Source organism: Ylistrum balloti, unplaced genomic scaffold (assembly GCF_031769215.1).
Source record: "Ylistrum balloti isolate Yb309-2 unplaced genomic scaffold, AGI_CSIRO_Ybal_v1 Utg370758, whole genome shotgun sequence".
Taxonomy (NCBI): Eukaryota; Metazoa; Mollusca; class Bivalvia; order Pectinida; family Pectinidae; genus Ylistrum; species Ylistrum balloti.
Genome location: NW_026782445.1, coordinates 606,138 through 623,836, shown reverse-complemented (window position 1 = coordinate 623,836; position 17,699 = coordinate 606,138). Strand labels below are relative to the sequence as shown.

The following is a 17,699-nucleotide window of genomic DNA, read 5'->3' as shown; positions in this document are numbered from 1 at the left end:
CTACAACTTAAAAAAACTTTCTACATTTATTCGGTTAGTACCCTAGTTAAATTTTTATCCTGTTACCATAGAAACCGATAACCCTCATTACAAATTTCAGTTTTTTTCTGTACCAGTCCTCTGAAACTGTTCAAGATCATTGATCAAAAGATTTTACATTTATTAAGCTAGTGGTACCTTTAGCTTTGGGGAAGTTCTCCATTTAAATACTTTTTCCGTTACTATGGAGACAGATAGGCAAAATCACAAAGTGCATTTTTTCAGACTAGTTCAAGGTAATTACCCGGTACTCAAAACTTTGTACTGACATCAAGCTAGTACTCTGGTAGAAGTTCTCCATTTCAATACTTTGTATGAAACAATTAAAAAGAAAGGCTGCCAGAGACGTGTTATGCTCTGCGACTGAAAAATAACCTAAGGGTAATAAGAGAGTTATGATGCTTGTGCACTGCCCTCCTACTCACTGAGATCTATCAACCTAAAAGTTTACATCTCATAGTTTGAGTGTAATGCTCCAGACAAAATTTAAGTATGAAAAATAAAGGGCACTGACTCCTAAAATATGGAAAAAAAAGAGTGATAGCACTTCTCCTTGTTGAGATCTATCTGCCTATAAAGTATCATGTTGATGCCTCTTACAGTTTTAATGTAATGCTCTGGACAGAATTTAAGTATGAAAAATAACAATGGGCAATAACTCCTAAATCATGCATAAGAGAGTGATAAGTTTACAACTGTAATAATAATTTTACACCATTAATTAGGCGTGATATAGCAGTGTTGTTACTTTTGTTAATACCACAGATTTACTAAGGCAGGGACAATATATATTTTTTATTGTGAATACTTTTTTTCCATCCATATATAAGCCACACTCCGGACTTTCATGGAAAAAAGATGCTGCTAACAATTCGGAAAATACAGCAATATATAGGGATATGAAACTAGGCCAAGTGGAAGCTTTTCTCACATTTGATTTTATTTGTTCACTGATCCATCAAGTCATTGAATCCCTCTCTCACCTCACTGTAGCTGGTTTGGACTTGGCACTGACCAGTCTGACCAGAACTGTTTTGTTTCCCAGTCAGAAGTGAATCAAGTTTTCTAACAAAAATAATGATTTAGCTATTCAGCCATTTGATAAAAAATTAAAATTCTGACAAACAATTCCTGATAGAAGTATCATATTGGGTCCCCACTTGTGGTCAAACAGAGGTCAGATTAACTATTCATGAAAACCCTTTCAGACCAGACATGGACAATATCCTTGTCTGGAAGAAGGACTTTTAAGCACCATTTATACACAGACTTTGTTCCTCTTCACCAAAGGACACTTCTGACCAAATTTGGGTAATATCTAATCAATCCTAAAGAAGAAGTAGGGGTCTCAAGACCTACCATTCATTCAAAATTGGTAAAAATCCTGTAAAAGCTTACACTTTTTCCCCAAAAAATTAACAAATTATTTGTCAAAAACGTTACCTCAATCCGCTTGAAAATTATAAAATTTTCTACTATCATACATTTTGAAGAAATTAGTCATGTAATTTTGCAGAAAAATGGTATATAAACACAGCAAGGCTAGTTCACTCCAGTGTTTTCCCTGTAGCTTTACAAAGAGATACAGACAGTCTCTTTTCCCTCTAGCAATGTTACCAGAGATTTACTAAACTGATAATTTTGTAACATCATTTATTATCCATTTTTAGCAAATACTTTAATTTTCTAAGTTCTTTTACACTGCAACCTCATTTTCTTTAGATATAATGAAAGCACAACAAATCAATTTTGTTTTCACAATCAAAAATAGATTTTATTTAATAAAACACAGAGATCACAAAACATCATCTCTCTCACATGGACATACCCACATACACATGTATCCCTTCTCTTATGTTCAATGTACTTTATGCAATATTCCAAGGATTACATTAGATCTGCACTCTTCTAATAAATATTTCCAAAAAATGGTAAAAAGATAAATATCCAGTTTTGTTTAGGAATAGCATTCTTGGTGGTTTTAACTTATTTCACAGCCTAAACACTTTTAATTATCAATAAGTTACAATACTAAATCCACTATCCAGGGCATTAACCCAGCTAGACCTACAGATACAGTGTTACTGTATACCTATACACCAGTGTATACAAAACTACATACTGGACTTCCTTCCCTAGTTCTTGTGACTTGTATCAACTTTACAATAAACATATCAGTTTTTGGCCCAGGAGAAGTCAACATTGGATTCCTGATAAAACCAGGATTTCTCACCAGAGTTCACCAACTGCAGCCCTTGTGGTTTAAAATGCGAAATGTTCCTTTGATATATCAGGGGATACATATGGTGATGGACCAGTAAACTTTTCCACACGAAGTTTGGCATTGTATATACAGTCATTTACACTAACTCCTTTATACGATGAGCCGACCAAACTTAATGGTAGGTTATTGTCCTTTATGTATTTAAATATTCTCTCTACACGCTCGTTATGACCCACAAAATACTGAGGGATGCAGTCCTAGAAAAACAAAGCAAAAAAGTTTGAGAGGAAAAAATAAAAGATACAAAATAGTGGTACCTGTTTCACAAAGATATCATCTGGTTGATTTAGAACAAAATTAACATAGAAACCGACAAAATAAAATTGAAAAGTAGTGAAATAAAATGTTTCAGAATGTATGTCATGATTGAAGGTTTACTTATATTGTTAATGAGAATGCCAAATTCCAGTATTTCTTTATTGATTTAGAGTGAAACATTATTGTTTAATCTAACAAAAACACACTGTACAAAACTTACATTTTGAATTATGACATCAACTTTTGAAGGTTTTTCTGTAATTTTCAGATGTTCAGCAATCACTTTCATCCCGAAAAGGGCAAAGCCATTTGGGTTTAATGAACCACCCATTCTCTCCAGGAGTTCATCGTACCATGCTCCACCCAGCATCACCTGTTTAGAAACAAATAGAAACAATACATAGGATAGATTGACCACTCGCCTATCATTTGATAAAGAACTGCTGTAAATCTCTACTCATTTTGAAAGAAGTCAATAACAATAAGCACTTTTTTGAAGGTTAATCACACAACCTCAAGGTATGAAGCGGCTTAAATTGCTGATAAGGAATTTCTGAAGGTAGTAATAGTGACCTTCACCCTACAAACTTCAAACTTGAGCATGTCTGAGATATCACAAAGAATGCAGCCTGACAAATTTGGGTGTTATAAGATAGAGCTACAGTTTTCAACAAACTTTCACTGTCAATATCTATGATGATCGACTATTAGCCCTTTTAGTATTCTGACTCGTCAAAAGGGAACAATCAGGCACTTACTTATGAGATTTGAGAAACATCCATAAAGCACTACTCAAGAAAAACCAATAACAAACTTCCAATCTCAAGAGTATAAGATGGCTTCCTGTCAGCTATCTGATTAATTGGTCAATCTCAAATTTGAAAGGCACAAGTAGGGACCAAGAGGAAATTACATATGAAAATCCAATCCTCCTCAAGAAAAGTCCCTTATCATATATGACAGTCTTGTCCATCATTTTACTTTTTTGATCATTCTGAAAATTAAGAAGATCATAACTAAGGACTTAGCAGAATCTGCCCATGAAACTTTGAAAAATTCATTCCTGAACTTCTCAAGAAACAACAATAACAAGAATCGTTAAAGAACAATCAGACCATTGACACAAGGAGAAGTGAATTGTCCACTATTTGAAGATTTTACGAGGTAAATAGTACCATTGTATGAAAATATAAGAACAATGTTTTCTTGCATCATGTACAAAGTTACAAAATCGTTTCACTTTCATTTTCTGCATTAGACATTGCCACAAGATATGATAAATTCTGGACACATATTTTAAAAGAAATTACTTTTTCTATTATCTTCCTTGATTGCTTTCTGCGTCAGTGTTGTCTTCCTTTGCAGTGAACTGTATCAGAGTAATCCTTCCATATTGTTATATTTTTTTAATTAGAGTGACCTTCCCAAATCTTTTATTAGAGTCACTTTCCCTAATTGTGAATGGCATCAAAGCGATTTTCCCTATCTGAGGTCTGTATCACAGCTACTTTCCCTTACTGTGATCTGTATCAGAGTTATCTTCCCTAACTATGATCTGTATCAGAGTTATCTTCCCTTACTGTGATCTGTATCATCCATCTCCCTTGACTGTGATCTGTATCAGAGTCATCTTCCCTGACTGTGATCTATATCAGAGTTATCTTCCCTATCTGTGATCTGTATCAGAGTCATCTTCCCTGACTGTGATCTGTATCAGAGTTATCTTCCCTTACTGTGATCTGTATCAGAGTTATCTTCCCTTACTGTGATCTGTATCAGAGTTATCTTCCCTAACTATGATCTGTATCAGAGTTATCTTCCCTTACTGTGATCTGTATCATCCATCTCCCTTGACTGTGATCTGTATCAGAGTCATCTTCCCTGACTGTGATCTGTATCAGAGTTATCTTCCCTATCTGTGATCTGTATCAGAGTCATCTTCCCTGACTGTGATCTGTATAAGAGTTATCCTCCCTGACTGTAATCTGTATCAGAGTTATCTTCCCTTACTGTGATCTGTATCAGAGTCATCTTCCCTGACTGTGATCTGTATCACTCATCTCCCCTGACTGTGATCTGTATCAGAGCTATCTTCCCTAACTGTAATCTGTATCACTCATCTCCCCTGACTGTGATCTGTATCAGAGTTATCTTCCCTGACTGTGATCTGTATCAGAGCTATCTTCCCTAACTGTAATCTGTATCACTCATCTCCCCTGACTGTGATCTGTATCAGAGTTATCCTCCCTGACTGTGATCTATATCAGAGTTATCTCCCCTAACTGTGATTATCAGATCTCACTTTCCCTAAGAAATCTGCCTGGAGGAGTTGATTCCATAAGTCCATTCTCAGTTCATAAAGAATCATCCTCTGTGGAGACAATAGTTGAGTCCTCATAACTTACCGTAAATCTAGAGCTTTTTCCCTTTTGTTGGATTCGATCCTGTTGTGGAAAGACACAGGAGTTGTACACCACACCAAGAACTGGTCCGTCTTCAATCGAAGGTAGTAAGTGACCAAAGCCCTGAGGATAAAAGCAATCAATTGCTATTATATCAGATATTTTTAAGTGGATCAATTTTCAGTGGTTTTGCAAAAAGAAATTTAAAAACCATTTCCTGGACACATGACTTCATGGAAAGATACAGCTCAATGAATTAATTAAGTTATTTCAACAGTTGATAGGCACATGAATTAATAGACTGAGGATACCGATGAAATTCCAAAGTCACAATATAATGTATTTACAGCAAATTTCTGCTGATAATCAGTATAACATACAGTAACAAAAGTGATTCATCCTCATATTAAGTTGTGTTTTGTATTTAAGTGATTTATCATATAGAGTTTTATCCAAAGACCATAACTTTTCTGACATTTAGTTTCAACAGAAAAAAATCAACATCAACTTAGAAAACTTTGACTTCATTGGAAAAGTTGAACAATTCCTGTAGCATCATATTGTACCTGTATCATCACCAGATTTATAATTTAGATACACTGTAACATTGTATCTGTATCATCACCAGATTTATAATTTAGATACACTGTAACATTGTATCTGTATCATCAACAGATTTATAATTTAGATACACTGTAACATTGTATCTGTATCATCACTGTAACAGATTTATAATTTATAATTTAGATACACTGTAACATTGTATCTGTATCATCAACAGATTTATAATTTAGATACACTGTAACATTGTATCTGTATCATCAACAGATTTATAATTTAGATACACTGTAACATTGTATCTGTATCACTGTAACATTGTATCTGTAGATTTATAATTTAGATACACTGTAACATTGTATCTGTATCATCAACAGATTTATAATTTAGATACACTGTAACATTGTATCTGTATTATAATTTAGATACACTGTAACATTGTATTTGTATCATCACCAGATTTATAATTTAGATACACTGTAACATTGTATCTGTATCATCACCAGACTTATAATTTAGATACACTGTAACATTGTATCTGTATCATCACCAGATATATAATTTAGATACACTGTAACATTGTATCTGTTTTATAATTTAGATACACTGTAACATTGTATCTGTATCATCACCAGATATATAATTTAGATACACTGTAACATTGTGTCTGTATCATCACCAGATATATAATTTAGATACACTGTAATATTCCTGTGTATATTACCTTCATTGGACTCTCAACAGGATATTCCAGATTGACCACAATAACAGACACAGCAGGGATGGCCTTTAGCTCCTGTGCTAATTCACTGTGTTCCTCAGGAAGGATTTGAGCTAAATCTGAAACATTGATCTTCCCATATACTTGACCTGATTATTTTAAAAATGGAAGAAAACATGTTAATATGAAGTAAGAGGAATTCCATGTCATTCCATTCAGGTTTTAGGAGAACTGAGCTTACACAATGTATCAATGATGATAAAATGAAATCTGACCAAGAATACAAAAAGTCCAAAATAAAAGACTAGTCTACTTCCATACATCCTTGATATTCCAGGCATTACATTTACTGTCTACACCTCTGGAACATTTCTTGGCAAAATAGAGAAAAGCAGAGTTATTATTGGTCTAGAGTAGGTTTCAGGAGAACAAAACTGACCAATCACAGACTTATATGCTCCTTTGAGGATTACAAATCAATGACACCAAATTTTAAAGCCAATACAATATATTGTTATGCGACCTAAGGGAATCGTTTGATGCACATAATCTTCTTGTTTTATCCACAAGATATCGCACACAGAACCCACAATTTTGCTATGAAATGTTCCAGGGTTATCACACTTAAAATAATACAACAGACCAGTAGCACAATAAAAATACATACACCTCTATATTTATTTACATCTAGTAAATGTTTCTTCCCTCTTTCATGTATCTTACCCTCATCCCCCATTTATTCCCTCTTTCATGTACCTTACCCTCATCCCCTGTTCCTTCCCTCTTTCATGTACCTTACTCCCATCCCCTGTTTCTTCCCTCTTTCATGTACCTTACCCTCATCCCCTGTTCCTTCCCTCTTTCATGTACCTTACTCCCATCCCCTGTTTCTTCCCTCTTTCATGTACCTTACCCTCATCTCTTCTCTCTTTTATGTACCTTACCCTCATCCCCTGTTTCTTCCCTCTTTCATGTACCTTACCCTCATCCCCCGTTTATTCCCTCTTTCATGTACCTTACCCTAATCCCCTGTTTCTTCCCTCTTTCATGCACCTTACCCTCATCTTCTGTTTCTTCCATCTTTCATGTACCTTACCCTCATCTCCTCTCTCTTTCATGTACCTTACCCTCATCCCCTTGGTTGCTTTCCTCTCAGAAGACAAGTTAACAGACATTCATTTTTTGGATGTATCATGGGCAGGACAGTTCTGACTTACCTCTAGCATAGATAGAACTGAAAACATGGTCTGTAGTTATCTCCCCTTTATCACTGGTTACCTGTCAATATACAGAACAAGTGTTACAGATGAATTTATGATGCATGATTAGGAAGCTTTAGTCATGTACCACACCATTCTGATTCAACAATGTACGGTTGACTTACACCACCTCTCAACTTTTTACTGGAAGGGGTGGACAAAATCTTCTCAGAGATGGAATTGGCCAAACACCATTTCTTCCAACAAAATTGTTTTACTATACATTTAACCCTTGCCCTCTATATCTGAGTTTACATCATTCATTTGAATGGCAGGATGCAGCTTCCTGATTCACGTAAATGTACATATTTTAGCTAAATTTTGCTATTACAACATTTTGAATATTTCAAGATGTTAGTCATCAAAGCCATTTTGGACCAAAGTAAAAATTGATAACATCTGTTTACAATCAACTCAAGTTATTCCAGGCAAGTTTTAACTAAATCCTACAAGTGGAAATTTTTAAGCACAGCAAACAGCAAAGAGGGTCCTTAACAAACCTGATCTGTAAAACATCATTAAGTATTAAAATATCATTAAGTATTAATACACCATTAAGTATTAAAATGTCATTAAGTAAACAACAACAGATGAAACATGAAAGCTAATATTAAGGTGGCTTGATAAGATGAAAACATACCACTGCTGCACCATCTTTGAATGTCAGTTTTGTACATTTATTATTAAGCTGTAATTCAGCTGACATCTGTGGACTGGTCAGGTGTTTGACCAAAGTATCAGACAGTTGCTGACAACCTTCTTTCAATGACCACATAGTCCAGTTAGTGATGTAATGCAAGATGGGTTTTGACATGGATACCATTGGACCTGTAATAGAAGGGTGAACCTAGAAATCCATACTTTAATATATATCTTTATTACATGAATAACATTTTATTCCATAAATATTCCAAAGTAACATTCTTAGGTTTTACTGTAAAATAATGTATTTTCATGGAACTCAATTTTCGTGGTTTTTTTTAAAACATCTATTCATTGACACTTCATTTCATGGATAAATATAGCTTAAACAATTGCTAGCATTAATTCAAACAGTTCATAGACATATGAATTTGTGAATTAAGAATACCCAAGAAATCAACAAAAATAAATCACCACAAAAATTAATGATCAGACAGTACTTCCTTTATGATAAGCTAATGTGAGGTAAAGATTTCATCTTTATATAAATCAATAAACACATGAATCTAGATGATATTGTGATGTCACAATAAACTACAGACATATAAGTCAAGAAAATTTCAATGAAACATGGAAAAGTAAGCTTTCTACAATTGTAACTAAATAATTAATGTACAATAAAAACTATCTTAAATTTGTTTCTTTTCATTAAATAACGTTTGATTTTAGCTCCTAAAGGCTCGCTAAAATTAATCAAAGGGCTAAAAGCACTAAGAAATGTAAGAGTTGTGAAATTAATTTGAATCCAGTAACCAGACATTTTCAGTGCACCTAGATTAATTTTCTTTCAACTATAGTTATTTTTTCTGGAAAATAATTACCAGTGTCTTTAAGTTTCAATTGCAAAACGTGAAGATAAATTATTTTGTGTCATAATATGTCTGTATGCAAATGCAAAAAAACGATATGTCACTGAAGAACAGTATATATAAAGTATTATGGATATCAATACAGTGTGAATCACTCTAATGTATTGTTGACTTTTTCCTATTGGTCTGGAGTTGATAAACAATAAGTACATCAACCCTATATGAATTCAAAAATGACAATTCATTCCACATTATGCTGTAAAATTCATCCTAGGTGTCGGTCACTTTTAATATTTCTCTTATTTCTTTTGAGTCCTTTTTCATTGTACAGATGATTTAAGATGTTAATGATAAACATCTTATGTACTTAAATGATTGGTAACTTTTGACTTATTGAAAGCTGCCTTCATATTAGAATTTGTTTTTATAGTTAACATGTTTTCTGACAGTATCATTAAGTAACAACAGAAATGACATCCTTGACTATAATTTGATATTCTTGACTATCCATTTACGATTTGAAATTTTCACCAAGATATCATTTTTCTTTGATTCAATACACTTAAATTTTGATCTCTACATTTGAAAATACACTGATAAAAATGTACTTGTTTTTGCCAAGAAGAGCAAAAAAGTAACTGAGAATTTTGAAAGATTTCATAATGAAGAATTTTACCAAAAATTGAGAAATGTTGAATATGATTATATTTTATATTATTTGAAGCATGACTTAAAAGAGCTAAAACTTTAAACTATGACATTACCATTAAAAGTCTGTATTTTGAAGCAAAAAAGTTCTTCAGTAAAGTAAAGATCATGCCTATACTGAACAAACCACCTGCTTTTATGGGGACAAGGTAGGATTGAAAATGTTCAGACAGTTAAAACAACATCGTTTTCTGACCAATAGTATGCGTTCAGCCCAAGCCGGGTGGCATCAGTCTCCTCATACTCAACGTGTTAACTGTCATTAACTGTTAATTATACAATCAAAATCTGATCTCCAAAAAGTACCTGCGCACTATATTTGTTTACTATAAGGTAATTACATGTGTTAAAATCACACTCATTGTGGTTTCCTGCTCCAAATTATAAAGCTGAGATAATGTAGACCTGACATCAAATGTTTCGTCGCAGTGACCAGTCAATTAATTTTTCTGTAGATTTTTTTTTTAAAATCTATAAATATACAAAAAGTATTCCCCTCACCATAGCATCACCCATGATATCAGCTATCTATAAATATACAAGATTGAATGAAAATATTCCCCTCACCATAGCATCACCCATGATATCAGCTATCTATAAATATACAAGATTGAATGAAAATATTCCCATCACCCATGATAACAGCTATCTATAAATATACAAGATTGAATGAAAATATTCCCCTCACCATAGCATCACCCATGATATCAGCTATCTATAAATATACAAGATTGAATGAGGTGTCTTCAAAACAATAATAGGCCATTTGGCAATTTTGTTCATTTCAAAGCTATTTTCATTCATCCAGCATACCCTTGTCATCAATATTGAATGATTTCATAGTGATGTCATATGTCACACCGGTAAAAAATGTCTTGGGCTGACATTCGAATATATCTAATTCTTAGCTTCACCTCAAATTCTTTTTTTTTATAAAAGGCAAGTCTTTGTCAGAGAAGAAATGGCAATACATACAGATCCTACGGGGAAAAGCACATCATGATCAGACTTGCCAAAGGTATCATCTAAGCCTTGTGAAGGTTAAAGGTCAAAATGAAGGTAATAAATTACTACTTCTGATATGTAACAAACTGTTTCCCTAAGATGTACCCCCACCCCCCACACCCACATCATACACAATATAGTACAGAACACATGTATTTTGATAACCTTATACAACATAGCATAAGGCATGAAAAGCAATCAGATTAAAGATTTTCACAATACAGGTCAAGGGTGAAAATATAGGTTACACTGGTGAATCTAATGCCACCATCAAGATTTACTTGTCAACACAAATTTTGAAGTGCAAACTTCAGAATAAAGACAGTAGAAAAAAACCTTTACATAAAGCATGAATCAATATTGATGATTAAGAGAAATAAATACAGGGGACGTAAAACAAAAGTACAATCATACACAAATCGGCATCATGAATACTTAATTACAAATAATAGCATAACATACATCTTTTGTGGCAATGTCTATTTACCTCTTTCCCGTAACGTCTTGTACAAAATGAATGCACACTTTCATCTTCAGTCGCTTTTGCAGCAAAAGTGTCTTGATAAGCAGTCCATATCAACCTTCTCTTTAATGGTGGAACAACACGAATGGCATCAAGTATGGCTAGAAACAAAGATAACATACTTTTCAAAATAATTCCACTCTCAACATCAATTATTTCAACCATACTTTATTCATTCCGTCTTACAAACCATTTGTAATGAAAAAAAAACTTTGCTTTTCATTAAAGTTGAATTTTAATATAGGAAATGTAATCAACTTACTTCCAGGCATTTGATGGACTTTCTTATCCTTGTAGACATACCGGACATTGCTTGGATCACGTTTGTCTACTGCAATAATATCATCACGAAGGCCAAGCTTCAGAGCCTAAGAAAGACAAAAGATATCACCACTGAAGGGAATCTGTTACTTTTTTATCATTAATCTTTAACTTTAATATTTTTCTTTCATCCTAATATGACACTGGCTTTTTACAAGGATAAAGAAAAAAATGTAAAACCAAATATCTATCTCAGTAGACAAGTCTACATTATCAAAGTATTAATAATGCTTTCCAAATGCATGATTTCAGCTGACTGTATACAGAATAACATGACCTTGGTGTGCTGACTTTGTATACAGAATAACATGACCTTGGTGTGCTGACCTTGTATACAGAATACCATGACCTTGGTGTGCTGACCTTGTATACAGAATACCATGACCTTGATGTGCTGACTTTGAATTATGACACTTTACATATAATAAAGATTCAACTTACAAGCTCCACAGTGTTCAATCCAGAACCAACATAAGTTGGACGAAAACTCCGTGGACCATAATCAAACACAGCCCCATCTTCAAATTTAGTAGAATGTAACCAACCACCAAATCTGTTAGAAGCCTCAAGCAATACCACCTACAAATGAAAAGAAAATAAGGTCTACATTCTTTAAGAATTTGTTTAACATGTTTCAAATAGAATTTATGTTTTATTTATCAATAATATTATAAGATAGTCTGTTATTGGTGTGTTGTAATAACATTTAGTTAGAAATTTAAGAGCATGTAAGACCATATTTCATTCTCATCCAGGTGAAAGGTTCCAGGACATATATCCATCCAAGAAAAAATCTTCCAGAAGTGAAGGGCATGGAGCCTTCAGCAGTGCAAGTAGTATAGATGCTCTGTACTTTAACTGTAATTATAATGTTACACAAAATTACTATGACAGTATTTTTGCTATCTTGAATTTGAAATGAACTTGAGATAAATTAAAATTTCTTTATTGCTCCAAGTACTCTGAATATAACATCAGCCAATATCATGATGTCACAACATATGGACACCAAATGTCACAATAATTGTTTGATCGATCACTCTCTGAAGCACACCAAATTTTCTTCATTTCTTGAAGCACTCACCAGTTAACTTAAATTTACTGGTGTTTTATTTTCTTGATGTTCATGTTCATATTGGCATTGTGACATGTAAACTTTTCTCTTTCTGAGCACTGCCTTGCTCATATTATCACTTCTTCAGCAATCTTGTCATAATTCGGGAATATACACCTTATTTATTTATATTCATTGTTTAAATTGCCCCTGAAATGATGCTGCTTATTCTGTAAGCATTTTTAAAGAACTGTTTTAATAATTCTCAAATTACGTGCTCTCGTGGTTGTTTCCATGGGAAAGACACTTCTTAGGATGACATGTCACGGGTCTGTCGTGCTCTCGTGGTTGTGTCCATGGGAAAGGCACTTTGCTTAGGATAACATGTCACGGGTCTGTTGTATGTTGTTCAGTGAAGCAGTACATGAAAAACAGTTTCTAAGTACCCAACATGTTAGGTATAAAACTGATAAACTCGGCGTAAACAAATGAACACCTGATGACTGTGATGACCTTTTCATCCGGCTTATAGAACCGTTCAGTAATGTTATTACCTTGGCAAATTTTGAAGAAGTCCCTTCTTGTAATGCATAATAGGCAGATGATAATCCGCTAATTCCTCCTCCCAACACCACAGCCTTTGCCATAGTTTCAACCAAATCTTCTGTTTCGCCGGCCTATCTCTTACATCACACTTTCATCGTGGTTATCCATGAACGTAAACATACCAGATTTTAACCTTCGGCCCAGGAGAGTTCTGAACAGATTATCATTGTATGAAGGTGTTCAACGCTCAGTTGGGACACAAAATCAAAAACTTATCTATTCATTTGATTTTTTTTAGGGGAGTGTTATTGAATGTTTATTTCATATAACTATTGTGTATTAAAGCGTTTAGATAAAAAATTATTATAGCAAAATACACATTTCTAATTGTACAGCCGTTCTATCATTTATTTCATAAAAACCGCTTCATTCCGACCACTCGAACAAGAGCCTCTTACATAATCTTTATAATCCTTTTCTATTTTTAAGTGATGATTGTTTTAAAGAAGATATTTTTGATTTTGCTCTAAGATAAATGAGGAAAGACAGATCATCTGTGTTTGTGAATGTCCAAAAGGATGCTATCTGTCGCTTTCAAATTCTGTGCCGCATTAGAAATATTAGTCTACCAGTTGATTTACAACTGAAATTATTTGATACTTTGAAATCTCCTATGTATAACTGTACTCTTCCGAAGTTTGGGGATTTGAAAACTGTACTATTGTTGAAAAAAATCCACTTACAGTTCTGTAGGAAAAAATTCTTAACCCGAGGAAAAGTACTCCTAATTTCATTGTTAATGGCGAGACTGGACGTTTTCCTTTAGGAATGAAATTCCGAATGGTGCTTTTCTGGCAAAAACTGATAACATAAAATTACAATTAACTGTCTGCTTATGTGTATAAGTTAATGTTTCAGTTACACGACAGGGGGGAAGTGACTTTTAATTGGACCAGTTATGTCAAACAAATAATTAACGATACTGGTATAAATTATATTTGGACCTGTCATAAATAATAACAGCGATGAATAAAAACTGCTTGAAGCACATAGTACAACAGAGACTTCAAGAGCATTTTCTGCAAAAATGGTGTGATGATATTGAAAATAGCAGCCTTGGTCAACTGTACTATATCTTTAAAGTTAATTTTGGAATTGAAAAGTAACTTTTAAAAATCAACCATAAAAACAGAAATATTATGTGTAAACTTCACTCATCCAATCTTCATTTACCAGTAGAAACAGGTAGATGGACAGGAATTCCACGAGATTGCAATTTATGTACTGAGGAAGTAGGTGAGGAATGTTATTGTCTATTTAAATGTAACATTCCAAGTGTTTGTCCATTACGACGTAAATTCATTCCAGAATACTACTTTAACCATCCAACTTTGCACAAAATGAAGATTATGTTTACCTTATAGAATGTTAAATTGCTCAACAATGTAATGCCATCATGTAATTTATATATATAATGTGACTGTATTGTTACTATCAATGTGTATTTAGTTTCAATTATTGATGAGACAATCTGTATTGCAGTTTCTTTAATGATATAAACACGACTTACAATATAAAAAGCTAAATACACACCTTTCACTCACTGCGATACAAGACCGGCGATTTCCCCGTAGTAGATATGTCTGGACCATGAAATTCAAAATAGATACAAACGTCAGTGTATGGGAGCACCACCACCGGATATTGGTACTAAGCGAGGCGAGTGGGTTTGCCGCACATCCAGAAACACGGTAAGATTTTTCAGATTTAACTGTATTTATAAATATTATACATAATTCACATTCTATGTATCGTTTCCTAACGTGTATTGTCGTCAATCGTTATGTAATTTGGAAGACCCAGTGACCAGTTTTTTTTTTTTTTTTTTGAGGGGGGGGGGATGAACTATCCGGCTTAGTACCGGGAAAAATGAGGATGGTTAACTCTTTAGATTTGAATAAATCATCCTCAAATTAACTTAAATTCAACAGTCATCACTCAAAATGTTTATATTGTCACTCAAAGTTACCATACGTATGCATTGGTTTCGTTTTTCTGATGTCTTTAAATCCAAAACCAGCACTTGAAAATCGTTAGATGTGTACGGTTGCTTATGACTTTGCCGAAAATTGGTCTACGGCGTCTTGAAAACTGGTGTGCGGCTGCTTGTGATAACAACAAGAACATGTGGCTATATTATAAGCAAATGCTGTGCCTATCCTACCAAATAAATGCAAGCGTACGCTCAGAAGCGATAACCAAGTAAATTACCATGTTCAGTCAGACGGATGATCATAATTATGTCGTAGGAGGAATTATGAAGGGTGCCACATGTGTTTCGTCAAATGGTAAACACGTCCCAAATGTGCCTTTGATTTGTTTCCTGCAGTCGTGGATACGTTGGAAATAATTTGTGGGTGCGTTTTCTGATCTTTATAATAATAGCGCCTTACACTTTAATTGTGTTATGTTGAATTAATTGAACTTGTTCATTCCTATAATTCTGAAGCTTGCTTTTATATCCGATCTAATTCATTACCCGTTGATTTATTTCAGATTTAATATGGATGTCTTAGATATAGACACATCTTTGGACATTTTGGCTGAAATTGAAATTGAGACGACAGACAACACACGTGGGCATGATATAAAAAGTTGTCCCGAGGAAAACTGTGACTATAGCACAAACAATAAAAGTAACCTAAATAAGCACGTGCGACGGATGCATAGGCCACTTAATACAATTACCCCAAATAAAAGCAGCTGTATCGACTTCTGCGCAACCTGCGGGAAAACACTCAAGAGCAAATTTGGCCTCCATTTGCATATAAAGAATAAGCATACCAGAGAATTCAAATATACATGTCAAACGTGCGGAAAAGGCTACAATCAGCGAGTACAATTCCGTTTCCACTTATCAGCTCACTCCTCAGTCGGTCTAGATTCCTGCACATTTTGCAAGATGGAATTCAACTCCAGCGAGTCACCGTTATACATTTGAAGATGTGTCAAGATAAACCACAGCCATTCGTTTGCGATGTTTGCCAGGCGACTTTCTCTCGGAAGTACAAACGTGACGAGCAAGCAAGAGGAAAACACGGAGACAAACGATACAGATGTGAAAAGTGTGGAAGGCAGTATGGGTGGCGATCATCACTGAAAGTACATGGCAGACATTGTACGCACACCGAGTAGAAGTTTCTGATATTACTCAGTATATACGTTGAATCCGCCCATTTGCAGTATGTTATCATGTAATTTGTTTTTGTTGACTTTGAACATCTCTTTTTATTTCATAAAATACAAAACATGTATTAAAGATGTTTATTCAACAAATACCACAAGGGTATTTGTGGAGAAAATTCATTACCTCATTTCTTATAACATACATGTACATTTTGGTAAAATTTACGGTTCAAGCATTTTTCACTTCTGCATGTTTTGATGTAAATTTCAGCCAGGTGTAGGATTTGAATAATACCTGCATGAAAAATATCCGTAATTCAAGTTGTTGTGAAATCGGTCGGAATTTCCTATGATCATGTTAGTTGTGACAAGATAGTAATTTTGATAGTTCGTTTTTGTCTCAAACACAGGAAAAATCTGGGAAATGTTCTTTTTGGACATAAAATCTTTTACATAGTAGATTATATTAGATTATGTTACACATGCTTTATTTTTACAAATGTTGATTTGTTGACACAAATGGAAATATCAGGTATTTTCCTATGTACTTTCTTTTACTACTTTTTTTTAGTTTACATTTTACATCCAGTATGTTACAGGTATAACATATATGTATGTTTTGTTGATTAAATACTTTAACAACAAGCATTTGTTGTTGTTTATCAATGTAGTAACATCAGAGCAAATATACAACTAGCTGTTCACCATTGCATACTGGCTATTTCTTCAATGGTGACGCATTTGTCCGTCAGCTTATGCAGGAACATGTCTTTTTTAACCTTAAGCTGTCCGAGGTCACGAATCCTTGCACTAAGTATCTGAACAGACTTAAGGCGCCCTTCATATATAAACTTTCTGTGTTGTCACATTCGGATGTATCTATGTGCCCATATCGACATAGTCGTTCCAGTCTACATCGCATATCCTCAAAGAAAGCCTGTCGATAAACGAATGTTCTTTTCTTCGTACGTGGGAGAATCCTTGTAACCCCAAAGTTGAACTGGTCCAATTGAACTTTAGAATATGGGCTATCTTTTGGAACAACATTTATTTTGGACAAATGTAAATTATCTTCACAGGATATTGTTAATTTCCGTCCTTGTTGCCGACATATCTCTGGTATAACTTTAAATGAGTATACCTTGGATACAAGTCCTTCTTGTCGAGTGTATTTTAGTTGACTCTCGCTGTGCTCCTCTGTTAAGTGGGAAATGATTTCCTCAAAAGCATTAAATGTCTTGGTACAGTAGAAGCAGCTCCACCGAGCATGGTGATGGTATCTGAAAGTAAAACAAATATAATCCAGGTTAGGCTATGTTGACTA

General features: G+C 34.1%; 1 protein-coding gene across 1 annotated transcript; it reads right to left on the bottom strand.

The window, feature by feature from the left end:
- Nucleotides 1-1,801: 1,801 nt before the first annotated feature.
- On the bottom strand, nucleotides 1,802-13,347 carry LOC132558127 (protoporphyrinogen oxidase-like). Its single transcript, XM_060222658.1, has 11 exons — nucleotides 13,198-13,347; nucleotides 12,031-12,168; nucleotides 11,531-11,636; nucleotides 11,233-11,369; nucleotides 10,429-10,455; nucleotides 8,162-8,368; nucleotides 7,480-7,540; nucleotides 6,266-6,381; nucleotides 4,987-5,106; nucleotides 2,802-2,954; nucleotides 1,802-2,520 (listed from the first exon to the last, which is right to left on the bottom strand). The coding sequence occupies exons 1-11, from the start codon at nucleotides 13,288-13,290 to the stop codon at nucleotides 2,302-2,304; spliced, it is 1,377 nt and encodes a 458-aa protein (XP_060078641.1). The 5' UTR covers nucleotides 13,291-13,347; the 3' UTR covers nucleotides 1,802-2,301.
- Nucleotides 13,348-17,699: the final 4,352 nt, after the last annotated feature.

Bases quoted from the DNA above. Each gene is read 5' to 3' on its own strand.
- LOC132558127 (XM_060222658.1), bottom strand. From the start codon at position 13,290: ATGGCAAAGGCTGTGGTGTTGGGAGGAGGAATTAGCGGATTATCATCT. The intron at 6,382-7,479 runs GTAAGTCAGAAC...TCAATGTTTCAG, and splicing joins CAGTTCTATCTATGCTAGAG to ATTTAGCTCAAATCCTTCCT. The intron at 2,955-4,986 runs GTAAGTTATGAG...GTTTCTAAACAG, and splicing joins GAAAAAGCTCTAGATTTACG to GTGATGCTGGGTGGAGCATG.